A 21,165-nucleotide genomic window follows, 5' to 3' on the forward strand; every position below is an offset into this window, starting at 1 on the left:
GCAGGGGTCCTCAAAGCTGGCCACTTGAAGACTTGTGGATTTCAACTCCAAGAATTCCCCAGCCAGCCATGGCTGGCTGGGGAATTCTGGGAGTTGACGTCCACAAATTTGGACGAGGGGATAGATGGGGAACTCATCAAATTTGCGGATGACACCAAGCTGGCAGAAATAGCCAACACTCCAGAAGACAGGCTTAAGATACAGGAGGACCTGGACAGATTTGAACACTGGGCGCTATCTAACACAATGAAATTCAGTGGTGAAAAAAATGAGGTTCTACATTTAGGCAAGAAAAACCAAATATACAGGTATAGTATAGGGGGTACCTTGCTCAATAGTAGTAACTGTGAGAGGGACCTCGGAGTCCTAGTGGACAATCACCTAAATATGAGCCAGCAATGTGCTGCAGCTGCCAAAAAAGCCAACACAATGCTGGGCTGCATTAACAGAGGGATAGAATCAAGATCACGTGAAGTGTTAATACCACTTTACAATGTCTTGGTAAGTCCACACTTGGAATACTGCATCCAGTTTTGGTCACCACAATGTAAAAAAGATGCTGAGACTCTAGAAAGAGTACAGAGAAGAGCAACAAAGATGATTAGGAGACTGGAGGCTAAAATATATAAGGAACGGTTGCTGGAATTGGGTATGTCTAGTTTAACGAAGAGAAGGACGAGGGGGGACATGATAGCAGTCTTCCAATATCTCAGGGGCTGCCCCAAAGAAGAGGGAGTCAAGCTCTTCTCCAAGGCGCCTGAAGGCAGGACAAGAAGCAACGGGTGGAAACTAAGCAATGAGAGAAGCAACCTAGAACTAAGGAGAAACTTCCTGACAGTGAGAACAATTAACCAGTGGAACAACCTGCCTCCAGAAGCTGTGAATGCTCCAACACTGGAAGTTTTAAAGAAGAAACTGGACAGCCATTTGTCCGAAATGGTATAGGGTTTCCTGCCTGAGCAGGGGGTTGGACTCGATGACCTCCAAGGTCCCTTCCAACTTTATTATTATTAATTAGTCTTCAAGTGGCCAAGTTGGAGGACCCCTGCCCTATGGACTCCATCAAGGCCTGGGCAGCTTCAGGAGGAGCTGAGCGCAGGGAGGCGCTGCTGGCCCTCTTGTGCTTTCCCCGTCCAAGTCAGAGCGAGCTTTCCTTGTGGGGTCTGATAAGGCAGCGGGAAGCCCTCCAAGCCAAGCAGCCAAAAGGAAGCAGGGCTGCTGATTTAGGAGGTGGCTCCGAAGCACAGCCAAACCAAGGGCCGGAACAGCTTTATCCCTCCATCCCACAGGAGCGATGCAGAAGATTCTCTGGAAAGCTTTGAGGGAGCTTTTTGGCCCAGGTTAGCCCAACCGTCGGCTGGTTTTGAAGCCTCGGCTCAGGAAGTAGAAACTTCGGCATCGGAACGTATAGGGCAGAGGTGGGGAACCTTGGCTCTTTTATGACTGGTGGACTTCAACTCCCAGAATTCCCGAGCCAGCCACGCTGAGGGGAAAGGGAGAGGTTTCCAAGCTGAGTCATGCTGGCTCAGGAATTCTGGGAGTTGAAGTCCACCAATCATAAAAGAGCCGTCATAAATATGAGTCAAGTATGTGAATTTTGTTCACGTGACCGTGGGGGGTGCTGCAATGGTTGTTAAGTGTGAAAAACGGTCCTTTTTCAGTGTCGTTGTAACTCTGACTGGTCACTAAACGAATGCTTGTAAGTCCAGGATCACATGAACCTTGTTAAGGCTGATAGTACTCTCATCTACTGAAAAAAATTTTTTGTCCAAAAATGATAGATAAAAGAAATGTACACATAAAAAGTATGTCTTGCAATGCTTTGGGCTTTATGGGTGATGCTTCTGGCCATCCTATTTTGGAATTGGCCAACTTTGAAAGCTTCTAGGTCAGGGATAGGCAACCTTGGTTCTTTTATGACTCGTGGACTTCAACTCCCAGAATTCCTGAGCCAGCCATGCTGAGGGGAAAGGGAGAGGTTTCCAAGCTGAGCCATGCTGGCTCAGGAATTCTGGGAGTTGAAGTCCACGAGTCATAAAAGGGCCAAGGTTGCCTACCCCTGTTCTAGGTGCTCTCACACAGTACTGAACACAAGGACTTCTATTACAGACAAGATTCTTCTAACTGGACAGTAAGTTATTCACTTTATCTGCTGCATAGACAGACGTTGTAAGGGCACCCCCTAATGTTCCAATAAATATATGTAAGCCGTGAACTTTTTGGAACAAGAGAAAATTATTTTCAGTGCAAAAGACTGCATGCAGCAAAAACTCAGTAAGGTTATTTAATAAAGAGATGCCCAAATGACAACCCACTTCTACCATTTGGCAGAGTTTGAATGACCTGAATGCCAGTTATTAGCCAGATACTTTTATTTTAGTAGTATTTTTAATGCCAGGAATGAGACGCGTACTTGCAGGACATCTATCTCGTGTGCCTCAATCTCTCAAATGGAGCAGAATTCTGGCTTTTACTTCAACAGTTGGTTAGGGTCTAACTCTGGGTCTGCCCAGATCAATAAATATTTCACGTCAGCCCTGTTTCTTGGCACAAATGCAGGGGTAAAAAGATATCTTGTGGTAAAAAGCAATTTATTTTTAAAGTACAGTGAAAACTATGGATGAAAGGGATCACCGGCCAGTATTTCTCACCCTTGGCAATTTGAAGATGTGTGGACTTCAACTCCCAGAATTCCTCAGCCAGCATAGCTCCACCACTGGAAGTTTTCAAGACAGGACTGGACAATCATTTGCATGGCATGGTCTAGGGCAGGGGTCTGCAACCTTGACAACTTTAAGACTTGTGGACTTCAGTTTCCAGAAGTTGTCAAGGTTGCAGATTCCTAGTCTAGGGTCTCCTGCTTGAGCAGGAGGTTGGACTAGAAGACCTCCAAGACCCCTTCCAACCCTATTATTCTATGTTCTATCTCAGGGATCTTCAAACTTGGCCCTTTTATGACTTGTGGACTTCAACTCCCAGAATTCCTCAGCCAGCATGCCTGGCTGAGGAATTCTGGGAGTTGAAGTCCACAAGTCATAAAAGGGCCAAGTTTGAAGACCTGGGTTCTACACTCATGTAAGTGTTTCAATTGGTTTCACAAAGAGACCTGCATAAAATGCAGTATCATACAGGTACTCCCCTGGACTGCAAGGCAATCAAACCGGTCTGTCCTAGAGAAGATCAACCCTGACTGCTCTTTAGAAGGCCAGATCCTGAAGTTGAAACTCAAGTACTTTGGCCACCTAATGAGAAGGAAGGACTCCCTGGAGAAGAGCCTGATGCTGGGAAAGATGGAGGGCAAGAGAAGAAGGGGACAACAGAGAAGGAGGTGGCTGGATGGAGTCACTGAAGCAGGAGGCGTGAGCTTCAAGGGACTCCAGAAGATGGTAGAGGACAGGAAGGCCTGGAGGAACGTGGTCCATGGGGTCGCGGTGGGTCAGACACAACTTTAACAACAAGAAGCTTTTTCATTTTCTGCCTCAAAGGAGGAAATCGGTTAAAACCGCCTGAGAGGGATTGACTTGAACAAGCACCGGCATTGGGTGTGCAAGTTAAATTGCATTTCTTATGCCAGGAGATACTGCATTTTCTGTGCCAGAATATGGCTTTTCCTCCCAGTTTTCAACTTTCACCAAGGATGGCAAAATAAAAAGGCGATGTTTTGGGGGGGAGGATTTGCCATCTTTGAATGTTGGAGTTTCAGCAGCAGCAACGGCAGCAGCCTTGCCAGGGAAGCAATGATGCCGGTGGAGGAATTAAGGAATTGAGCAGCTGCTTTACATCCTTTTAACAAGCAATAAATCCTGCCGTCTGCTCCTCCTATCTAGGGTCCAATTCCGCCTCCCTTCCCCAATTATATTTGTTTTGTATTTAAAACAAAGTCCCTCCCTTCCCCTATATGGCGTTACCTTGAATAACCCATAGCAGTGGGATTTTTTTAAAAAAAAAATGCTGGTGCCTAAAGGCTGCAGAAATCCAAGTTAAGCAGCAGCAAGAATCTTTGTTGAGATTCCGCCTTTGGTATGTGTGTGAGAGACAAGTTTGACAGTTTTCAAAGCAAGGCCAATGTAAGAAAGATAGATCAATGTGTTGCTTCCAAAACAGCTCTTTCCCAACATATTATTGAATTGACCATACCACAAAAAGTTGGTTGCACAATTCAGACCTTCTCCTTTCGTTAGTTCACAACGTTCCCCAAGATTGTCGATGAGGAGTCTCAGTCATCCAGGTAGAGTTGTCTGGAAGTTGAGTCACGGCAACTGGACTTTTCTTTTTGGCTTGAATTGTTTTGCTCTTTCTTGCTTTTTTTTCTCCATACCAAAACGGAAGAAAAAGTCCAGTTGCCATAACTCAACTTCCAGGTTCACCACGATAGTTTTCTATCCCTTTATAAAACTGGCTATTCCATGCATCTTGCTTAATAAATTTGATTCATTCCTAGACACACAGTGACATTAAAATGAATTGTGAGTGTTTCATCTCAGGGGCTGCCATAAAGAAGAGGGAGTCAAGCTATTCTCCAAGGCGCCTGAAGGCAGGACAAGAAGCAACGGATGGAAACCAATCAAGGAGAGAAGCAACCTAGAACTAAGGAGAAACTTCCTGACAGTGAGAACAATTAACCAGTGGAACCACCTGCCTCCAGAAGCGGTGAATGCTCCAACACTGGAAGTTTTTAAGAAGAGACTGGACAGCCATTTGTCCGAAATGGTTTAGGGTTTCCTGCCTGACCTCCAAGGTCCCTTCCAACTTTATTATTATTACTATTATTACTATTATTACTATTATTACTATTGTTACTATTATCACTATTATTATTATTATTATTATTACTATTATTATTATTACTATTATTATTATCTTTGTGCATACACGGAGTATCTCCGGAACAAATTTGGTTACTAATAGCATCAGCCATAAAAAGTTTAGCTATCCATCATTATTAAGGAAACGTCTTCAACTACTAGCTGAAAGTCCAGAGACGAAACTCAACTTGCTGCTACCACAAAATATTAATTACAATGAAGAAAACACCCTATATTAAGTCATCGCATGATGTTTCATAGAAACTACAGGAGAGAGCCATCTTGAAGCTAAATCGTTGTACAAAATACATTTTCTATGCGGGGATCTCCAGAGGCAACAGAGATCAGTTCTGGAAAGCCCAAATTAGATTCGTAACGGTGAGAACATAAAATAAATTCCTAACACGACACTGCTTAAACGTCACCAAGCATCAGCAGTTAGAAGTTTAAGTGGGAAAAGAAATTATCCAAATTAGAAACACACTCTGATTTTTGTTGTATGTTAATTGAGACAAGTGAAGGGAGGGGTGAATCTGTTTTATGGAGATGTTTTTGTTGTCCTGACACAATCCAGGTTTTAGGTTTCTAGGTTCCCCTGCTAAAAACTGGAACCTACAGAAGTATAAAACAAGAATACAGAAAACAGACATCCGTTTGTATAACTGTGCCAAAGAGCTCTCTTTCTATTCTTCTCAAAGATAATAAAACCAGCCTAAAAGGTTTACAGTTAACACCAGGGACAATTTAATATTAATTGAATGGACATCGTCTTCTTTGTGGGGATTAGGCTTAGATTAGAGTAATAGCACTGAAGCAATTTTTATTCACCTTGGCAAGTAACATCACCCGACGTTATCACTCCATTATTTACGATTTCAGATTTATATCTTTTAATTTTTAATGCATCTTAAATTTTACATTGCATAAAGAATGCAATTACAGACTGACAAATAATATACAAATAATGCATTCGCATTTCCACCATTACCATTTTTTGAAGAAGAAAAGTAAAACTTCCATGGTGTGGATAGCAGCCAGTCCTTCCAATCCATCCTGCTAGGCGACTAGAGACATCCTGTGGTAGACTTATATAATGAGAGAAAGAATTCTGCCACCACTTACCATAAGAATGAATTCACTTGGCAAACCATGTTTGTGTTTCTGTAGTCCCAATTATTAGAAGCAACTGAGTGGTGTGGTACAACGGACCAACTTTTGAGATAACTTAGCACATGCCTTCCGCTTGTATGAAACGACTGCAGGACAAAATCTGAGCAACACAATCCAAAACTTGATATTAAAAAGTAGAAGAATTAAATGACTTTGGTCATTGTTTCTCAACCCCTCCCCAGGTCCTTGTAGTCCTTGAAGCCAGTCAACAGACCTTCAGGGCTCCTAATTTCCTGCTGCTGCTTTTAAATGGCAGGTCAGTCTGTAATAAAAGCTTCCTTTGTGTGCAATCAAGTCATTGATGAGAGGGCCAACCTGCCATGCATTGCTAAAACCTGGCTGGATCCAGAAAGGTGGTTGCGGTGGCCCTTTCAGAGAAGCGCCCGGCTCGTTTCGGATATGGCATCATCCAAGAATCCAAGGTAGGAGTGCAAGTGTGATGATCGTCATTCCAGCAATCTCTTATGTCTTTCAAGGGCAGTCTCCGCAGGTCACCGGATGTGAGAGCTTGTTCATTAAGTTGGGCTCTAGGGATCAGTTGAAATGGTTGTCATTGTCCAGCTTCCCTGCCACACACAACCTCCCTGCTTGAGCTCCTTTTCTGAGTTGGCAGTGGAATTCCCCAGACTTATGGTCTTGGAGGCTTTCATCTGGCTGAGAAGGTAGACGGGTGACAGCTTCAAGGGACCTTGGCTTGAAGAGGATTATCTGGAATTTTTTCCAGTCAGGCATAGCTATGGGACAGAAACAGCCTGGATTGTACTTTTGGAAGAACTCTGTTGTGAGCGGAACGGTAGTAGCGTGTCGATCCTTGCCTCTTGGTGGTTTTCGATACCGCTGACCGTGGTATCCACAGATTGGCTGCCCATTGATCGGCTCAGAGGACTGGGAGTAGACGATATGGCGGTGTGCTGATTTGCCTCCTTTCTCTGGCGTTGATTCCAGTCGGTGGTGGTTGGAGAGGAGAGGTCCTGCTCTTGGCCCCTACTTTATGGTGTGGTACAGGGTTTGGTGCTCTCCTCTCCTTTGTAACATCTCTATGAGGCAGCTGGGTGAACCCATCTGTTGCCATGGGGTGAGGTATCATCAGGGCATTGATGACACCCAACTATGTAACAGGGACCCAGGCAAATTAAGTGATGCCATGAAGGTCTGATCCTGTGGCCTGGAGGCTATGAGGGTCTGGATAGGGAACAACGGGCTTCAGCTGAACCATGCCAAGACTGAGTGGCTTTGGGTTTTGGAGCCTACTGCTTCTAGGATTATTCAATTTTTCGTGCTGGATGGGATTGCACTGCCCCAGACAGACCTAGTGCACCAGCTGGTGGGCCACCAAGAGCAGCTAGCCGTTGTGGTTAGGGCTTTAATGCAGCTTCGTTATCGGGCAGAGAAGGCATGCAGCAGATACCATCTGCTAGACAGCGCAGAGGTGGGCAACTATGACCCATTTATGACCTGTGGACTTCAACTCCCACTCCTGCTCATGAATTCTGGGAGTTGACGTCATAAAAGGGCCATATTTGCCTACCCTTCTTCTAGGGATTTACATTCAGTAGTTTTCCAGGAGGCGGATGTTCTCTGCCATGACATCTACCCGGGTGTAATATTCTCCCATCCCTGAAGTCAGATTAGCTCAGGGGTAGGCAACCTTGGCTCTTTTATGGCTCGTGGAGCATAGCTGACTCAGGAATTCTGGGAGTTGAAGTCCACGAGTCATAAAAGAGCCAAGGTTGCCTACCCCTGGGCTGTTAACTCCATCCCTCTTAACATCCTGGAAGATCCTCAAGGTCTGTTATGTCAGCAGGCTGTGGAACCTGTAACATTCTAGGATGGCTCCACTGCTTTGGTTGATATATTTACTCTCTCCATGTTCTGCAGTTGTATATTTTAATTTTTAATAATATTTAATTGTAATAACGATTGATTTGTATTTTTATAATGATTATTTTTATATACTTATTTTATTTGGTTGCGGTACACCATCCAGTCACTCCTTGTGAGACACATGTCCATAGAAACACAATCAATCAATCAATCAATCCAAAATCTACGTTACAGAAGTGTTGAAAAAGAGAGGAGATTCACTTAGGGGAAAGTAGGATAAAATTTAATAAAATTAACTATGAGCCTACTGCCACATACCTTAATTCAACCGTAGGACAGCTAAGAAAGTTGTTAAGAGTTTCTTTAATATAAGAGCTTCAAAACAATACCTTCAGAAATGGAACACATAAGATATACCCCATACACAAATAAAAAGGTGTAAATTGCATGGTAACTAATCAATATTTACCAATCAGCAGTAGAGCAATGTAATTTCTTAAAACTGTCGAAACTATCACAAAAGGGACAAAAATGCTTTTCTCAGTGCCAGACTCCTCCGACGATCAGAATGAATGACTCTGAAACAGGAACGCTCAATTTTTCGTCCTTCACGACATATTTAAAAAAAAAAAATAACATCATGCTTCTCTATTGCCTCTACACTTCTACAAAGCTGATAAAACTCAGGCCTCGACATCATAGGACTTTCTTTGCAACTGAGAAAAATTACAGAAAAGCGTTGGGAAATTGTGATCAAGATATCCTTAAAAAATGTCCCCCCTGTCTTGAGAAAGCAACTTTGGTTTTTCATTTTCTGGCAATGCGGCAAGTCATTTCATTCTCCCGCTGGGTCTATTACCCAGAGCATTATTTACAAGACCAAGTCATTGAATAATTACAGCTCCCCTTGCCAGCTTTTATAAATACCATTCAGTTGATGCCCACACAAATAAATCATAAAGTCTCCCAACCACCAATTAATTTCTCTAACGAATGAAGTACTGCACTCTTTTCACCAACCTCTGCCTGGGATAATGGATTCCATTATTTTTTTTAAGAGATCACTAAAAGCCTCTTGTGCCTTTTCAAGTGTGGCAGGTATTTTCTATGTTTAATGCTTACATTCTCCACGGGGTCTTCAATTCAGAGGTTTTCTGCCATTTAGTGCGAAATGCAACAATGGCTGTTCTACCCAATAGGAAGCTTAGACCCTCATAAAATACACATGATGACAAACTCAGTGAACATTCACTTCAAATTCCTTTCAATCATTCAGCATCTGGTACGCTGATTCCATCTACCGCACAAGGCTGTTTATACCCTTCTTTCTGCAATCTTGAGAGCCCTTGTTTCTTAAGAAAAACTTGAATGCACGTGAAACAGGCTATTACCACCTCTATCCTTTCAGTATGGATGCCGAACGGCCAACATTTTCGAAACGCGCTTTGCCTAAAACTTTTAGAAAACAAGCTGGTTTGAACATCTCTTCAATTAGTTACTGGAACCGAACATGTGGTAAAGAAGAGGCCCTCAGAGTGAGTATCATTTTTCTGACATTATATAAACATTTGAAACTTGAGCCCGACATCATCGGTTCATTAAAACTATTTCGGCCAACCAACTAGGAAGACAAAAGACGAAACTGGGAATGCCCAACCCAACTGGGATTCTGTGGAGTTTTAATGACATATACTTCCCTCAGGACTGTCAAAATGGATCCGACTCTTGTTTCAACATGAATTTAGGTGTTTGGCTGAATGGCAGAACTAAAAGAACAAGTCCAGATCCGTTAGGAGCTCTCAATTCTTCCAAATCCTAAAATGAATTCTTTGCTATCAGGAATGGCTTCCTGAACTGAACTGAACAGGAAAAGCAGAGGTCATAATGCTGGAATTCTTCACCTGCTGCAGAACAAAAGCGGCATCTAGAATTATTCCAATGTTCAAAATTAACAGAGTTTTTAATATCCTGTATTTCTGCATGGAGCTAAGCCTGGTCACAAGGAAAGGGTGCCTGGTGTTTCTGATGAATATGAAAAGTGTTCTACATCCTACAAAAGCTTTTAATAGAAATCTGTGGAAATAAAACAGAAAAATTCAAACGAATTGACGTCTTAACCAGTCAGTGTCTCAAAGTACACAAGGGTACTATATGCTAATAAAGCTCAGGTTCAGATACTTCATCCCTTCCAGTCCATATGGAGGCTGCTCAAGACTCACTCCTCTCCAACCGGGAGGTTGTCTTCGATCCGCCTGATAAATTTCATCCTTATTTCTGTGACTCCATCCCCTTTCAAGGTGTCCAGGAGAAATCTGACATCCACAGCCATCTGTACCTATGATGAGAGAGGAAAGTCCACACTTTTGAGATATTTACCTACAACAGCTCCCTAAAGTGTCAAACCCCTTTGAAGAGGACGGGTATTCATGCCACGATGCATCCCATTATTTGTGAAAAGTCACCCTTCTCCCACTTTATAGCCTTTACTGCACTGCCTTTATCGACCTTCCTGTCTTGCAAGCAGATGTGTTTTTTTCCCCTTTTGCATTGGGGTTTTTGGAAACCCCTTGATGGAGTTCATGATCACAAATTGTTCTTAGGACATATGACGAAAAGGTTCCAACGTCGCCCTCACTGATACTGTAGGGTTTGACTGTGAGATGCTTAGAATCCTTAAAAGAGATGGCCCATCAATACAATACACAGAGCTGACCCCCACTACTCCAGTCCTGAGAAATGAGAACGCTATTTCGGCCTTCACAATGCTATAGGGTAATAGCCTGCAAACTAACCTTTTTATCAACAAAAGTGCATCTGCATATATGGAGGAAATTTTAGAGATTTTTTTTTTTTAAATGGAAGTTAGGAAATATTTAAATTGATTCAACTGATGTTCTCAGACTCACTGCCCTAACAGAAATCTAATATTACCAAATGAATACTACCCATTACTTTAACACACTGCTGATACTTTGGGTTAACATAAACCCATGTACTTAATTCCCACAATTTATTTTGAACTTTTCATAGGAGGCAGAAAACATATAGGCTCGTAGTTGCGCATTCCATTAAAAGCGGCCACCCCAGAGCTTTTGGTTCAACTGGCCTCCCCTTGTTCTCACCATTTCCAGGGCTCCCCGTAGCACCCCACATAAGAGGTTAGAGTAAATAAGAGAGGAATGGTTGTCTGGCAATTCCACAAAATCCACCAGTGGATTGTTTTCCAAGATAAGGGAGAATTCGTCACCTGCCGGACTCCAGTTTGTGATGCTTGGTGTGATACCCAAGTACATTTTAAATGCTACCTATCAAGTGAAACAGAGATGAGAGAAGAGCTAGGTTCAAAGAGGGAAAGATTTAGTAAGCTACCATTTTTTACACATCAATGAGCAAAGGACCACAAAACAAACCCCAGCAATTCCTCAATGTAACATACTTAAGCAAATTCTTTTCCACACACCAGATGAGACAAGAAAATACTGATTTCGATAAGTAATCTCTGCACTATTATGTCTGATGCCTTCCTCTTCTGAAAGCAGTGGAAACATTTAGGACATTGCCTTACATTTTTAAACAGGAGAAAAGCCTTTCTGATTTTTTTTCCTGCTACAAAATTATCTGATCTTACTTAGCTTCTTGGTAACGAGTCAAAAAGACATCCAGCTTTGGTAATAAAAAAAACACTTTTAGTTTAATTATTATTGTTTCACTTCTGTTTTATTTAAAGGTAGAGACAATTCCGGGAAACGGCTGAAAACAAGACTAGAGTGAAATTTGTTTTGTGCAGAGAAAATTGTGTTCATAGTACATAGTTATAAGTTCAAGAAAATCTAAGATGATTTATCACCAACACTAGCAAACAACAAGCATGCAGAAACAAAGCCAAACAGTCAAAAAGAGGCATCACCTTTGCAATTACATCTGCCGTTTCTCGAAAGTCATGGCACCTCCCAACATTGGATCGTGCTAGAAAGTCTTCCACAAGCCGAACACCTATGTTGTAGCCCCTATTAAAGCAGCCAAAAGCAAGACGCCGTGAAACTGTGATCGCACAAAGCAGATTAGACCGAGGAGAAACATTCGGAGGCTTTAGAAATGAAAGCCACTGCTCACTTTTCCCAACATCCAGGATTGGGGGAAATTAGATTTATTCTGCACATGGACAAACCCACAGAAAAGGGCCTTCTGACATTTCTAACCTGAGAACACCCGCTTTGTTACTTACATTTTGTCAAGCTGCTTGTTGACATCTTCATCATTCTCGTAGTCCTTACACAGCTGAGTGACCAAAGCCCCATACGTCAAAGTGAAGAGCTCCGAGCTCTAGACAAAGTCATAACATATTTAGCATATACCAGACAACAACAAAAAAGGGTGCAAATATTTAGGGGCTGATCCAGGCACAGCTTAGTCTGTCACAAGAAAAAAATGGACAAGAAGACCCGCTTTACCAGAATAGCGAAGAGTGTGAATTCTGCACGGGCCGTAGGTTTTGAACGAGGGTGAGAAGAATAAATAAAACAACTCTGTCCTAAAGAAATGAAGAAGAAATGGAAAATGAGGAGACTTCTGCTTTTCCTTAGCATCTACGATTCTGCTATGACTTGACGTTGGCTACCAAAGAGACAGCCCATACATTCTAAACCAATCCTTAATATTCTTGGCGTGATAACTGCTCCTGGGTTCATTAATCAATGCTTGCTTGAGCAAGGATAGAATTTGGCACCTCAGGGGCATTTCTACAGAAGAGACAATGAAGCTTCTGGAACAAAGGAGTCCCATGCTCCCTACGGTCAGACCTGATCCATACTTTGGCTCAAACATTGGATCAGCAGAACTTTTCAGAGCAAACAATTTGACAAAATTGAATTCCTTGCTTTCAAGATGAAAATGGTCACTGACCAAAAAAACACACAAAACCTGACAGATTCCAAGTGTCCAACCCCGTATAAGAGTACTTTTTTTTTTACTTTCCTTGTTTCAATAATATTACACTTAAAAACTCAAAGGAACCACAAAGCTAATCAACTTTCAGCAGAAATGTAGACCCCATCAACAAACAAAGAGAAAAAAATACTTGCTGTATCTTCCCCCCATCTCTAAACTTGAAGAGAATAACCAATCCATTAGTTCTTGACTACACAAATGCCTTCCTATTAAGAGCTGAAAATGTCGAAATATATAAAGGGCCAGCTGTGTACATTAGTTAGTGCGCCCTGCTTAAGACTTCATTAAAATCTCATTTTATATAGCAGAAATGTCTAGTTTTCAGATTAAGAAGCCTAAAACCTACCATGAGATGCATAGATGCAGAAGGTGAAATGAATGGCAAATACCAATACTACAGAATGAATGCAGCAGGCAAGCAGAAAGGGAGAAAAAAAGAAGACATCAGAGTTTAGTGAGACAATAAAAACCACACCGCATTCTCACATGGTCATACCAAGCCAAAACACAAGAGAGAGCGTGTCAAGTCATATATGTGAAGTTACGGTTCATTCAACATGATGCTATTTCTACAGAGTAGCAATATTGAGGGCAGCAATCCAACAGTCAACACCTCTTTTTCTGAGGTGTTTTTTGTGTTTTGCCTGGTTTAGGTATTTTGCAACCAATGGCAGCACAAGGGGATTCCGGTGAGAAAAGTAGTGCATGGCAGAAGCCTCATTCACCCATATATATTTTTTTTGCATATGCCACAATATCCCACAGTGGTAGAGCTTGCACCACAATACTGCTTTTATTATAATGGGAGGGGGGAAGCAAGATCCTCTGTAAACTACCGCTTGGAATGCTGGTATCAAATGGATCCAAAGACACCATAGCCATCAGAGGATACAGAGAATTGAAGGTTAATAGGAGAGACCAGACTGGCCAAAGCTGCTGTATAGAATTAGAATTATAAAGCTACATAAAGTTGCTTTGTAGAATTAGAAAGCTTGGAAAGGGAGCCTCAAGATTCCTGTAACCTAGCTGATAACTGCAGCGTAGAAAAAAAGACAAAAATAAAGGAGGGATTAGTAACAACGCATATTTTAATAACCCATTGACAAGGCAGATGAAAAAAAAACAGTACATGACAGAATGGAACATGCTCAATGGCTAACAGTTCATTTCTGAACAGTTTGCCTATCCATAGCTATTAAAAAGAGAGAAATTATGCTTAACGTTCACAAAGGTTCACTGTTCTGGAGCAAAATCGAATGGTGGCATAGACTCAGAAGCTGCCATTTAGGCTACTGATGTTTGTTCGTTACAGGAATCCAAATCAAAACATTTGATCTGGGTCTGAACACATCCAACAAACAGAAGCTCCCTTTTGTGCAACATTATTGGTTCCAGGGTGAAACTGTTCTTATTGTCAAGAAAGTTCCACACTGCGTTCAATTACAATCTACCTTCCTGTAAGTTAAATCTGTTATTCCATGGCCTACTTTCTAGGATAATAGAAATCTAAACAACGTGGACTTTGAATTAGATTCGTTAAAGCCATCCTCCAACAAGATGAAAATCTGTCACAATTAGTAGCAAAGAAAGCAAAAGGAGAGGTTACACATGCTTGAGAGACCTAGTTGATTCTTATATGCCCTAATCACTACTATTTACTATTGAAGTAAAGAAGCACTTAGATTTTTATTAAACGCACCTCAGGTCAAGAGAGCTGTCAATAAAATCAGCATCACACCTTAATGTTAAAGAACTAGAATGATCTCAACTAGCAGGATTGCCCACATCACTAGGAGGGAGTCTCCTAGAGTATTCCAGAATCCATCAAATCCCTCAATTCTCTGTCTGGAATCCACTAGATTCATCAATCCTCTCTCCCTCATCCATATCCATGCAGAGGGAGAAGGAGCCAGCAGGCCTAAACTAAACAAGAAATTATGTGACTTGAGAAAAAATAGTTAAAAAAAAGTTTCTATTCAATCACCCTCCAAAATATGAAATCCAGGTGGGCCCTTCAACATTTGTGTTGAGGCAACCTCAGGCCCTAAACTGTATTATGAACATAGCAGTGACTAAGTAGGATCTGGCCAAGTGTCCATCTAGTCCAGCGTTTTATGCTACACAGTGGCTGACCAAATGCATTCATGAAACAGACAGGCATGGAAAGAAAGGAACAATTCCCTTACAATATGACAGAATGTAAGTATGCTACTAAGATTCAGGAGGCACTGCCCAATCCATAAGACTAGACACTATTCATTGCCTGATCCAGCATGCATACATCTAAAATAATATGGAGTCCACTACCATATCTGATGGCCTAACTATGAATTATATGGTCTTTACTGGTCTTGAATTTCTAGTTTCTAGTGCTGTAAGAGAGAAAAACATATCTTGGTCTACACTTGCTACACCAAGCAAAACATTTTATCACCTACAATGTCTACCTCAATTTGTCTTCATTCTACAGTATGTTAAAAATTCCTCAATATTGTAGTTTTTTGATATGGGAAGCTGCCATACCTCAAGCATTTTGATCACTCTTTTGCCCCCTGATCCAGATGACATTTGACTTCATCTCGGTTTGATTAGAGTTTGGTTTGCTTAATTTTATTGTATTCTATGTGTTCATACTTATTGTTCCTTGCGTATTGTCTCTTGCAAACTGTCTAGAGTCCTCAGGGATTTAGCTGCCTATAAATTTGATTAAAAAATAAACAGGGGCATTCCAAGTAGGGTACACTAACCCTTGGGAGGCACATTCAATTCTGACTTTAATTTATTTTTAAGAAACCTTTTAGGCAGTCGTACATCCTACCAACATTGTCTTTCAGATTTGATATATCTGGTGATTGTTTGTACTTCATAACTACAAAAAAGCATATTTTATAATTTTAAAAGTATTTCAGAACCATTCAGACTGTTCATCTTTTCACTATTTATGAAAATGATCTTGTGCACCAGAAATGTTAGGGAAACTTGCCTATTACTTTAATCAGCATTTCTAACTATATCATCTAGGTTTCCTAGTGTAATTTTGGGTTTGATTTTATTGTAATTTGTTTGCTAATTTCTTGTGAGAGACACAGAGTTGTTGAGATTGAGAGGGAGGACATAATAAACAATAAAATTAATGATTAAAACACCCTGATTACCTAGATGTGCAAAGGTATACAGTCTTATAACTCATCATGAAAATAATTGTAATTAGAATTAAAAACAGGAAAGGGACCCCACTTCCATAAATTAAGGAAACGCATACGGGATCAAGAGGAAAAATACAAAATGTAATAGCATTATTGCATGTTTGTAACAGTATAATAGGATAATAATATAAAGGGCAATGACATCATATAGGACAATATTACGTATTTGCAACTACATATTAATATATAATACAACATTTAAGTCAATCCTATATGAATGTTTATAATAATATACGGCAATATTATTATATATAAGCAATAGTGTAACATCATACAGGGCACTATTATTAAATCTAATAATACATGATACAACGTATAAGACGATGTGATGATTTCATGCTTGATATTTCTTCTTTTGACCAGATTGGGTAGGCAACCTTGGCTCTTTTATGACTCCTGGCTCAGGAATTCTGGGAGTTGAAGTCCAGGAGTCATAAAAGAGCCAAGGTTGCCTACCCCTGAGATAGACCTTTCTCTATTTAGCTAATTAAGGTCCCGTCCTCACATTTTAGGACCCTCCGGGCTTGCTCGAGTGCGGCCCGCGTGTCAGCCTCATCCCCACCACCTCTTTTTCACGGGTCTGCAAAGGCACCAACATTAGGCGGGAAACCCTGACGTGCAGCATTTATTCACGGTGGCCATTATAAACACAGCACTTGCCCCCCTTCAAGGCCCGCCAGGCAAATTCCCAGCGCCCGCCTTCCTTCGTCGGGACAGCCCCCCCAACCTTCCCCCCCGGCCCCGACAGCGGCCATTACCATTTTCTTGCTCTCGCCGCCTCCTCGGCTGCCCTGACGTGCCATTTTGCCGCTGCCGCCTCCGAGCCTCTTGCCCGGCCGGGAAGAAGAGCTCCGAGAGAAGAAAGCAGCCCTGCCTCCGCCTTGTCGCCTTCCTGAGGGAAGGACTACGACTCCCGGCATGCAGCTGGCGACAGGTAAGCTTAGTGCTGCGAGGGATGCCGGGAGTCTGCGCGAGAGAGAGGCGGAAAGGCGGGTTGTCCACCGCGCCTGCGCGGGCTTCCTCTGCAACGCTACTACAATTCCCGGCATGCTCGCGCGAGCTTAGCCCCAGGCAGCAGGGAATCTCAAGTTCCGGGGTCCCCATCGATGAGATCTAGCTGTTCCTTGTGCCCCAGCAGGTGTCATTAGTTGTTGTTGTTGTTGTTAGTTGCGAAGTCGTGTCTGACCCATCGCGACCTCAAAAATCTAAGACTGTTTTTACTAACCGCAAAACTGTCTAAATTGTTAATCTGTTTGAATAATTATCTTTCAGAAATGGCATGCGAGCAGGGGAATTGGCAATATTGAATGGCTGAGCGGAAATGTTTGTTGTCAGTGTTTCTGAACTCTTTGTATGTCAAAAGGTTTATGACTTACCCTGCAGATAGCAGCCACATGGACAATAGTGAAATGTTGGGAATTGGGACTCTCCCCACAATGTTTAATTTGTGGTTAAAGTTATATGGGATCTATGGAAAAGTTAACAAAGATGCTCCTTTTGGGAGAATGAGTACTTAATATTACATGTATTAACAGCTGCGAGAATAGCATTTGCCCAATTTTGGAAAAATGAAAATCTACCATCTGACCAGATTATAATAATAAAAATACTTGAATGTGCTGAAATGGACAGATTAACTTTAGAAATGAAAGAGAAAGAAGACTCAAATCTATTTTAAAACATGGGATGAATTTTACCAATGGGTAAGTAACACGATAGAATGAGAAAAGGTTATGAAATTTAATGGGATAATGGTTATTTTGTATTTAAATTTTATGTTTATTTCTATGAATTCTTTTTTCTTTTTGTGATTTTAACAATAATTATAACTAATACGCAATATATTAATGTGTTAAAGTTATCTGATTAATTAGTAATATAATTAGTAATATTATATCAAGTATTGTTATTTTATATTAATTATCATGATTGAATATGTATACCCAGACGGGTTTACTTGCTGAAGCGTTGATTCACTGTGGGGGATAACCCCACTATTGTACTGATCCTTCCCCTGGTCTAACCTTTTTTGTTTGTTACCCTTTGTTATACCCTTATTGACCCACTTCCCCTTTATCCTTATAAAATCTAATAAAATATTTATATAAAAAAAGATGCTCCTTTTGAATGTAGAATGGACTTGCACACTGGCGTGTGTGTGTGTGTGTGGGCTTCAGCTATACACTAGTTCAGGAGTGTTCAAACTTGGCAACTTTAAGACTTGTGGACTTCAACTCTCAGAATTCCCCAACCAGGCTGGGAATTCTGGAAGTTGGAAGTCCACGTATCCAAAAGGTGCCAAGGTTGGACACCCCTGCTTGCTGGTGAGTGCCATCTTGTCATGGTGTCCATAAGGACACCACTGTTCACAGAAGTCTAAAAAGGCCCATCGTAGTTGCTTAATGCATGACCACTGCTGAAGGAAAGATGTGGATCTGATTAGTGTCCAAGATATGGATCTGTCTGTTTTTCTTATGTTCATATGTGTGGACAGATAGTTTGCAATCGCTGGTTTCCTTCCGGAAGGCAAATTGGAATATTACCCGTTATGAATTGCCAAGTAGAAAAATGCCTCCATTTTTACTTATCTTCAGTTCTCCATGTTATATGGAATTTTAGACATCACTGTTGTTGTTGTTGTTAGTTGTGAAGTTGTGTCCAACCCATCGTGACCCCATGGACAACGTTCCTCCAGGCCTTCCTGTCCTCTACCATCTTCTGGAGTCCATTGAAGCTCACGCCTCCTGCTTCAGTGACTCCATCCAGCCACCTCCTTCTCTGTCGTCCCCTTCTTCTCTTGCCCTCCATCTTTCCCAGCATCAGGCTCTTCTCTAGTGAGTTCATTATTAGCATTTTAATAAAAGTGATATCAGCATTTTAGCATGGCATCGATGCCGCGTTTGAAGTTTACGAAACCATGTTTTTCCTGTGAACCAAAACAAATTCCTTTGATGTTCAAAAACTAGCTCTCTCAGGAACAATCAAACAACAGGGCTATAGTCAGAAGCCCTTGAATAAAGTTGCAAGTATTAAGAAACAAATCCAGGTGGGAAAGTAGAAGATGCAACATATTTTAAAGTTGTCTGTCTTTTCTCAAATCTAATGGCTCTTTATTATTTGATCTGTTGCTTTTTGACTCATTATATATATTGAGCGTATGTATCTTTTGTTTCTGTATCCTATCTAAAGGTTTCATCCTCAATAAAATGTAGTGTGCTTTGCCTGAAGTTCTTGGGATGGTGATGAAAAAAGAAAGAAAAATTGCATGTCTCTTTCCAGCTCTAGGCCAACTTGGGTGCCTGAGTTTTATAAGCCAAGACTCAAATTTCAAAGTGTGGTGAAATTCTGGAAAAAAAGTCTTAAATATCTACGCAAGGTAACAGACAATAGCAAGTATATGGTCTGGAAATACAGGAAAAAGCCAATTTTGCTTTAAGCAACTAGAAGTGAGGATGGCCAGTCTATTTTTCTACACCTTAAAGCCAGATGCTTCTCCACCATTCTAGAAAAGCATCACCCTCCAAAGGAACCTTTCCAGATGGGATGAATTTTATCTCTCTCTTTTTTGTCACTTACAAAAGATCAGTTAGGGATAAAAACTTAGCATAATTTTCTTCAAGTATTCACCCGCTGCAATTTGTGAGGAATGCTGGAAGCTGTAGTCCAGCAACAACTGAAAGGCCAGCAGCTGCAAATTAATTTAAAATATCCCCAATTAGAATACAGGTTTAGATATTCTTTTCAAGTGTAATGCTTGTAATAATGTAATAATTGCAGAAAGAATGACAACACGAGAGCATCAACTAAAACCAGGAAAAAAAAGCTCCATGCTTCAGACATTATTTTTTAAACATACAGATTTGACTAAATGTGAATGTATTAAAATTTATTGGGTTGCAACCTTATTTTGACATGGGTTCATCACTCAAATAGACACTGCACATTTAGAATTCTAATATTGCGAAATCACCCTCTTCTGTCAACTTGATTTAATAATACATTACTTCAACATCTTTGTAAAAGTTTGGACTTCACCATCTCATCACCGAGTTAATGTGTGTTAGCAATTTGGTCCTTTGGATATTGTGATCAGAAACGCTTATGTTCATTTAATATAAAACCATATCCTACCTGCTATTAAATACCCAACTATGAGTGCTCATTGGGAAAGTATAGTAACTGACCCATTCACAACAATATATGAGTCGAATTACTCTGAACTCAGACATCACAGTGCATACTGAACAATTTATTATTAATACATTGTTTTTACATAAGGTTATTCCAAAAATAATAATTACAAAATAGCAGAAAGTAATGGGCAACACACATGTGGATTAAGGCAACAGGCCAAAATGATACTTGCAATAGCTCAAAGCTGGAAAAAAAAAAACTAGTGGAGCTGGGTCCATTTCTCCCTAAGAGGGAGAAAATTGGCATTATGGGCATGGAGAAACATGGCTGAGCAGTGGGTAGGTATATTTGCAGGCCACATTTACTCTTGCTAAACGGTGGCATAATCATAAAAAAAAGTAGGCTGCTTCACCAGAAATCCAAAAGTTTTCTATTTTGCTATGCTTAAGCATTTGACAATGGCCCAAAGAGTTCACTGGTCTCTTTTACAATTCAGTGTTGCACTGACAGAATCTGTCTCATCTTAACAATAATGGCGGAATACAAAGGTGTCCCAGAATGCCGAAGATTCATATTACATGGACTTAGAATTACATTTTTCTTTGCCCTGGTCGCCTGCCCAAACAATCCTGATTTATAAAAAGGGCAATTTCAACAAGACCAACCCCCCAGCCTAGCTAAATTTCCGGCAAAAAAAAAAAAAAAAAAAAAAGATTACAGCATAAACACACGCAACATTGATGAGCAATCATCTAAACAAAATAGAAGTCAAGATTTTTCTTGAAAAGTATGCTCCTGATATCAAGGTTGTTACTGGTTTGGTTTGATTTTGAGGCATTCGCAAGTAACTTTTAGAGTGTGAACGCAATGCTGTTAACGATTATTTCTGCAGAACTACACTGCTGCTGAGATGCGTGGTATTAATTACTTCCTGGCTAATAGAAACCTCAAAAGTAAACAGTATAGGAAAAGTAAAAAAAGAGATAATGTCTCAGGGTTAATAGGCATATACTCAGCACGAAAAGGCAATTATTATTTTTTTTTTGCCATTACATCTGCTACTGCAATCGTTAGAATAA

At 40.9% G+C, this 21,165-nt stretch overlaps 1 protein-coding gene across 1 annotated transcript; it reads right to left on the minus strand.

Annotated features, from left to right (window-relative positions):
* Window positions 1-8,145: 8,145 nt before the first annotated feature.
* Window positions 8,146-16,876, minus strand: TRAPPC3 (trafficking protein particle complex 3). Its single transcript, XM_015824008.1, has 5 exons — window positions 16,711-16,876; window positions 12,025-12,122; window positions 11,707-11,806; window positions 10,922-11,104; window positions 8,146-10,134 (listed from the first exon to the last, which is right to left on the minus strand). The coding sequence occupies exons 1-5, from the start codon at window positions 16,870-16,872 to the stop codon at window positions 10,015-10,017; spliced, it is 663 nt and encodes a 220-aa protein (XP_015679494.1). The 5' UTR covers window positions 16,873-16,876; the 3' UTR covers window positions 8,146-10,014.
* Window positions 16,877-21,165: the final 4,289 nt, after the last annotated feature.

The sequence above is a fragment of the Protobothrops mucrosquamatus genome, unplaced genomic scaffold, assembly GCF_001527695.2.
Source record: "Protobothrops mucrosquamatus isolate PMUCROS unplaced genomic scaffold, P.Mucros_1.0 scaffold2075, whole genome shotgun sequence".
Taxonomy (NCBI): domain Eukaryota; kingdom Metazoa; phylum Chordata; class Lepidosauria; order Squamata; family Viperidae; genus Protobothrops; species Protobothrops mucrosquamatus.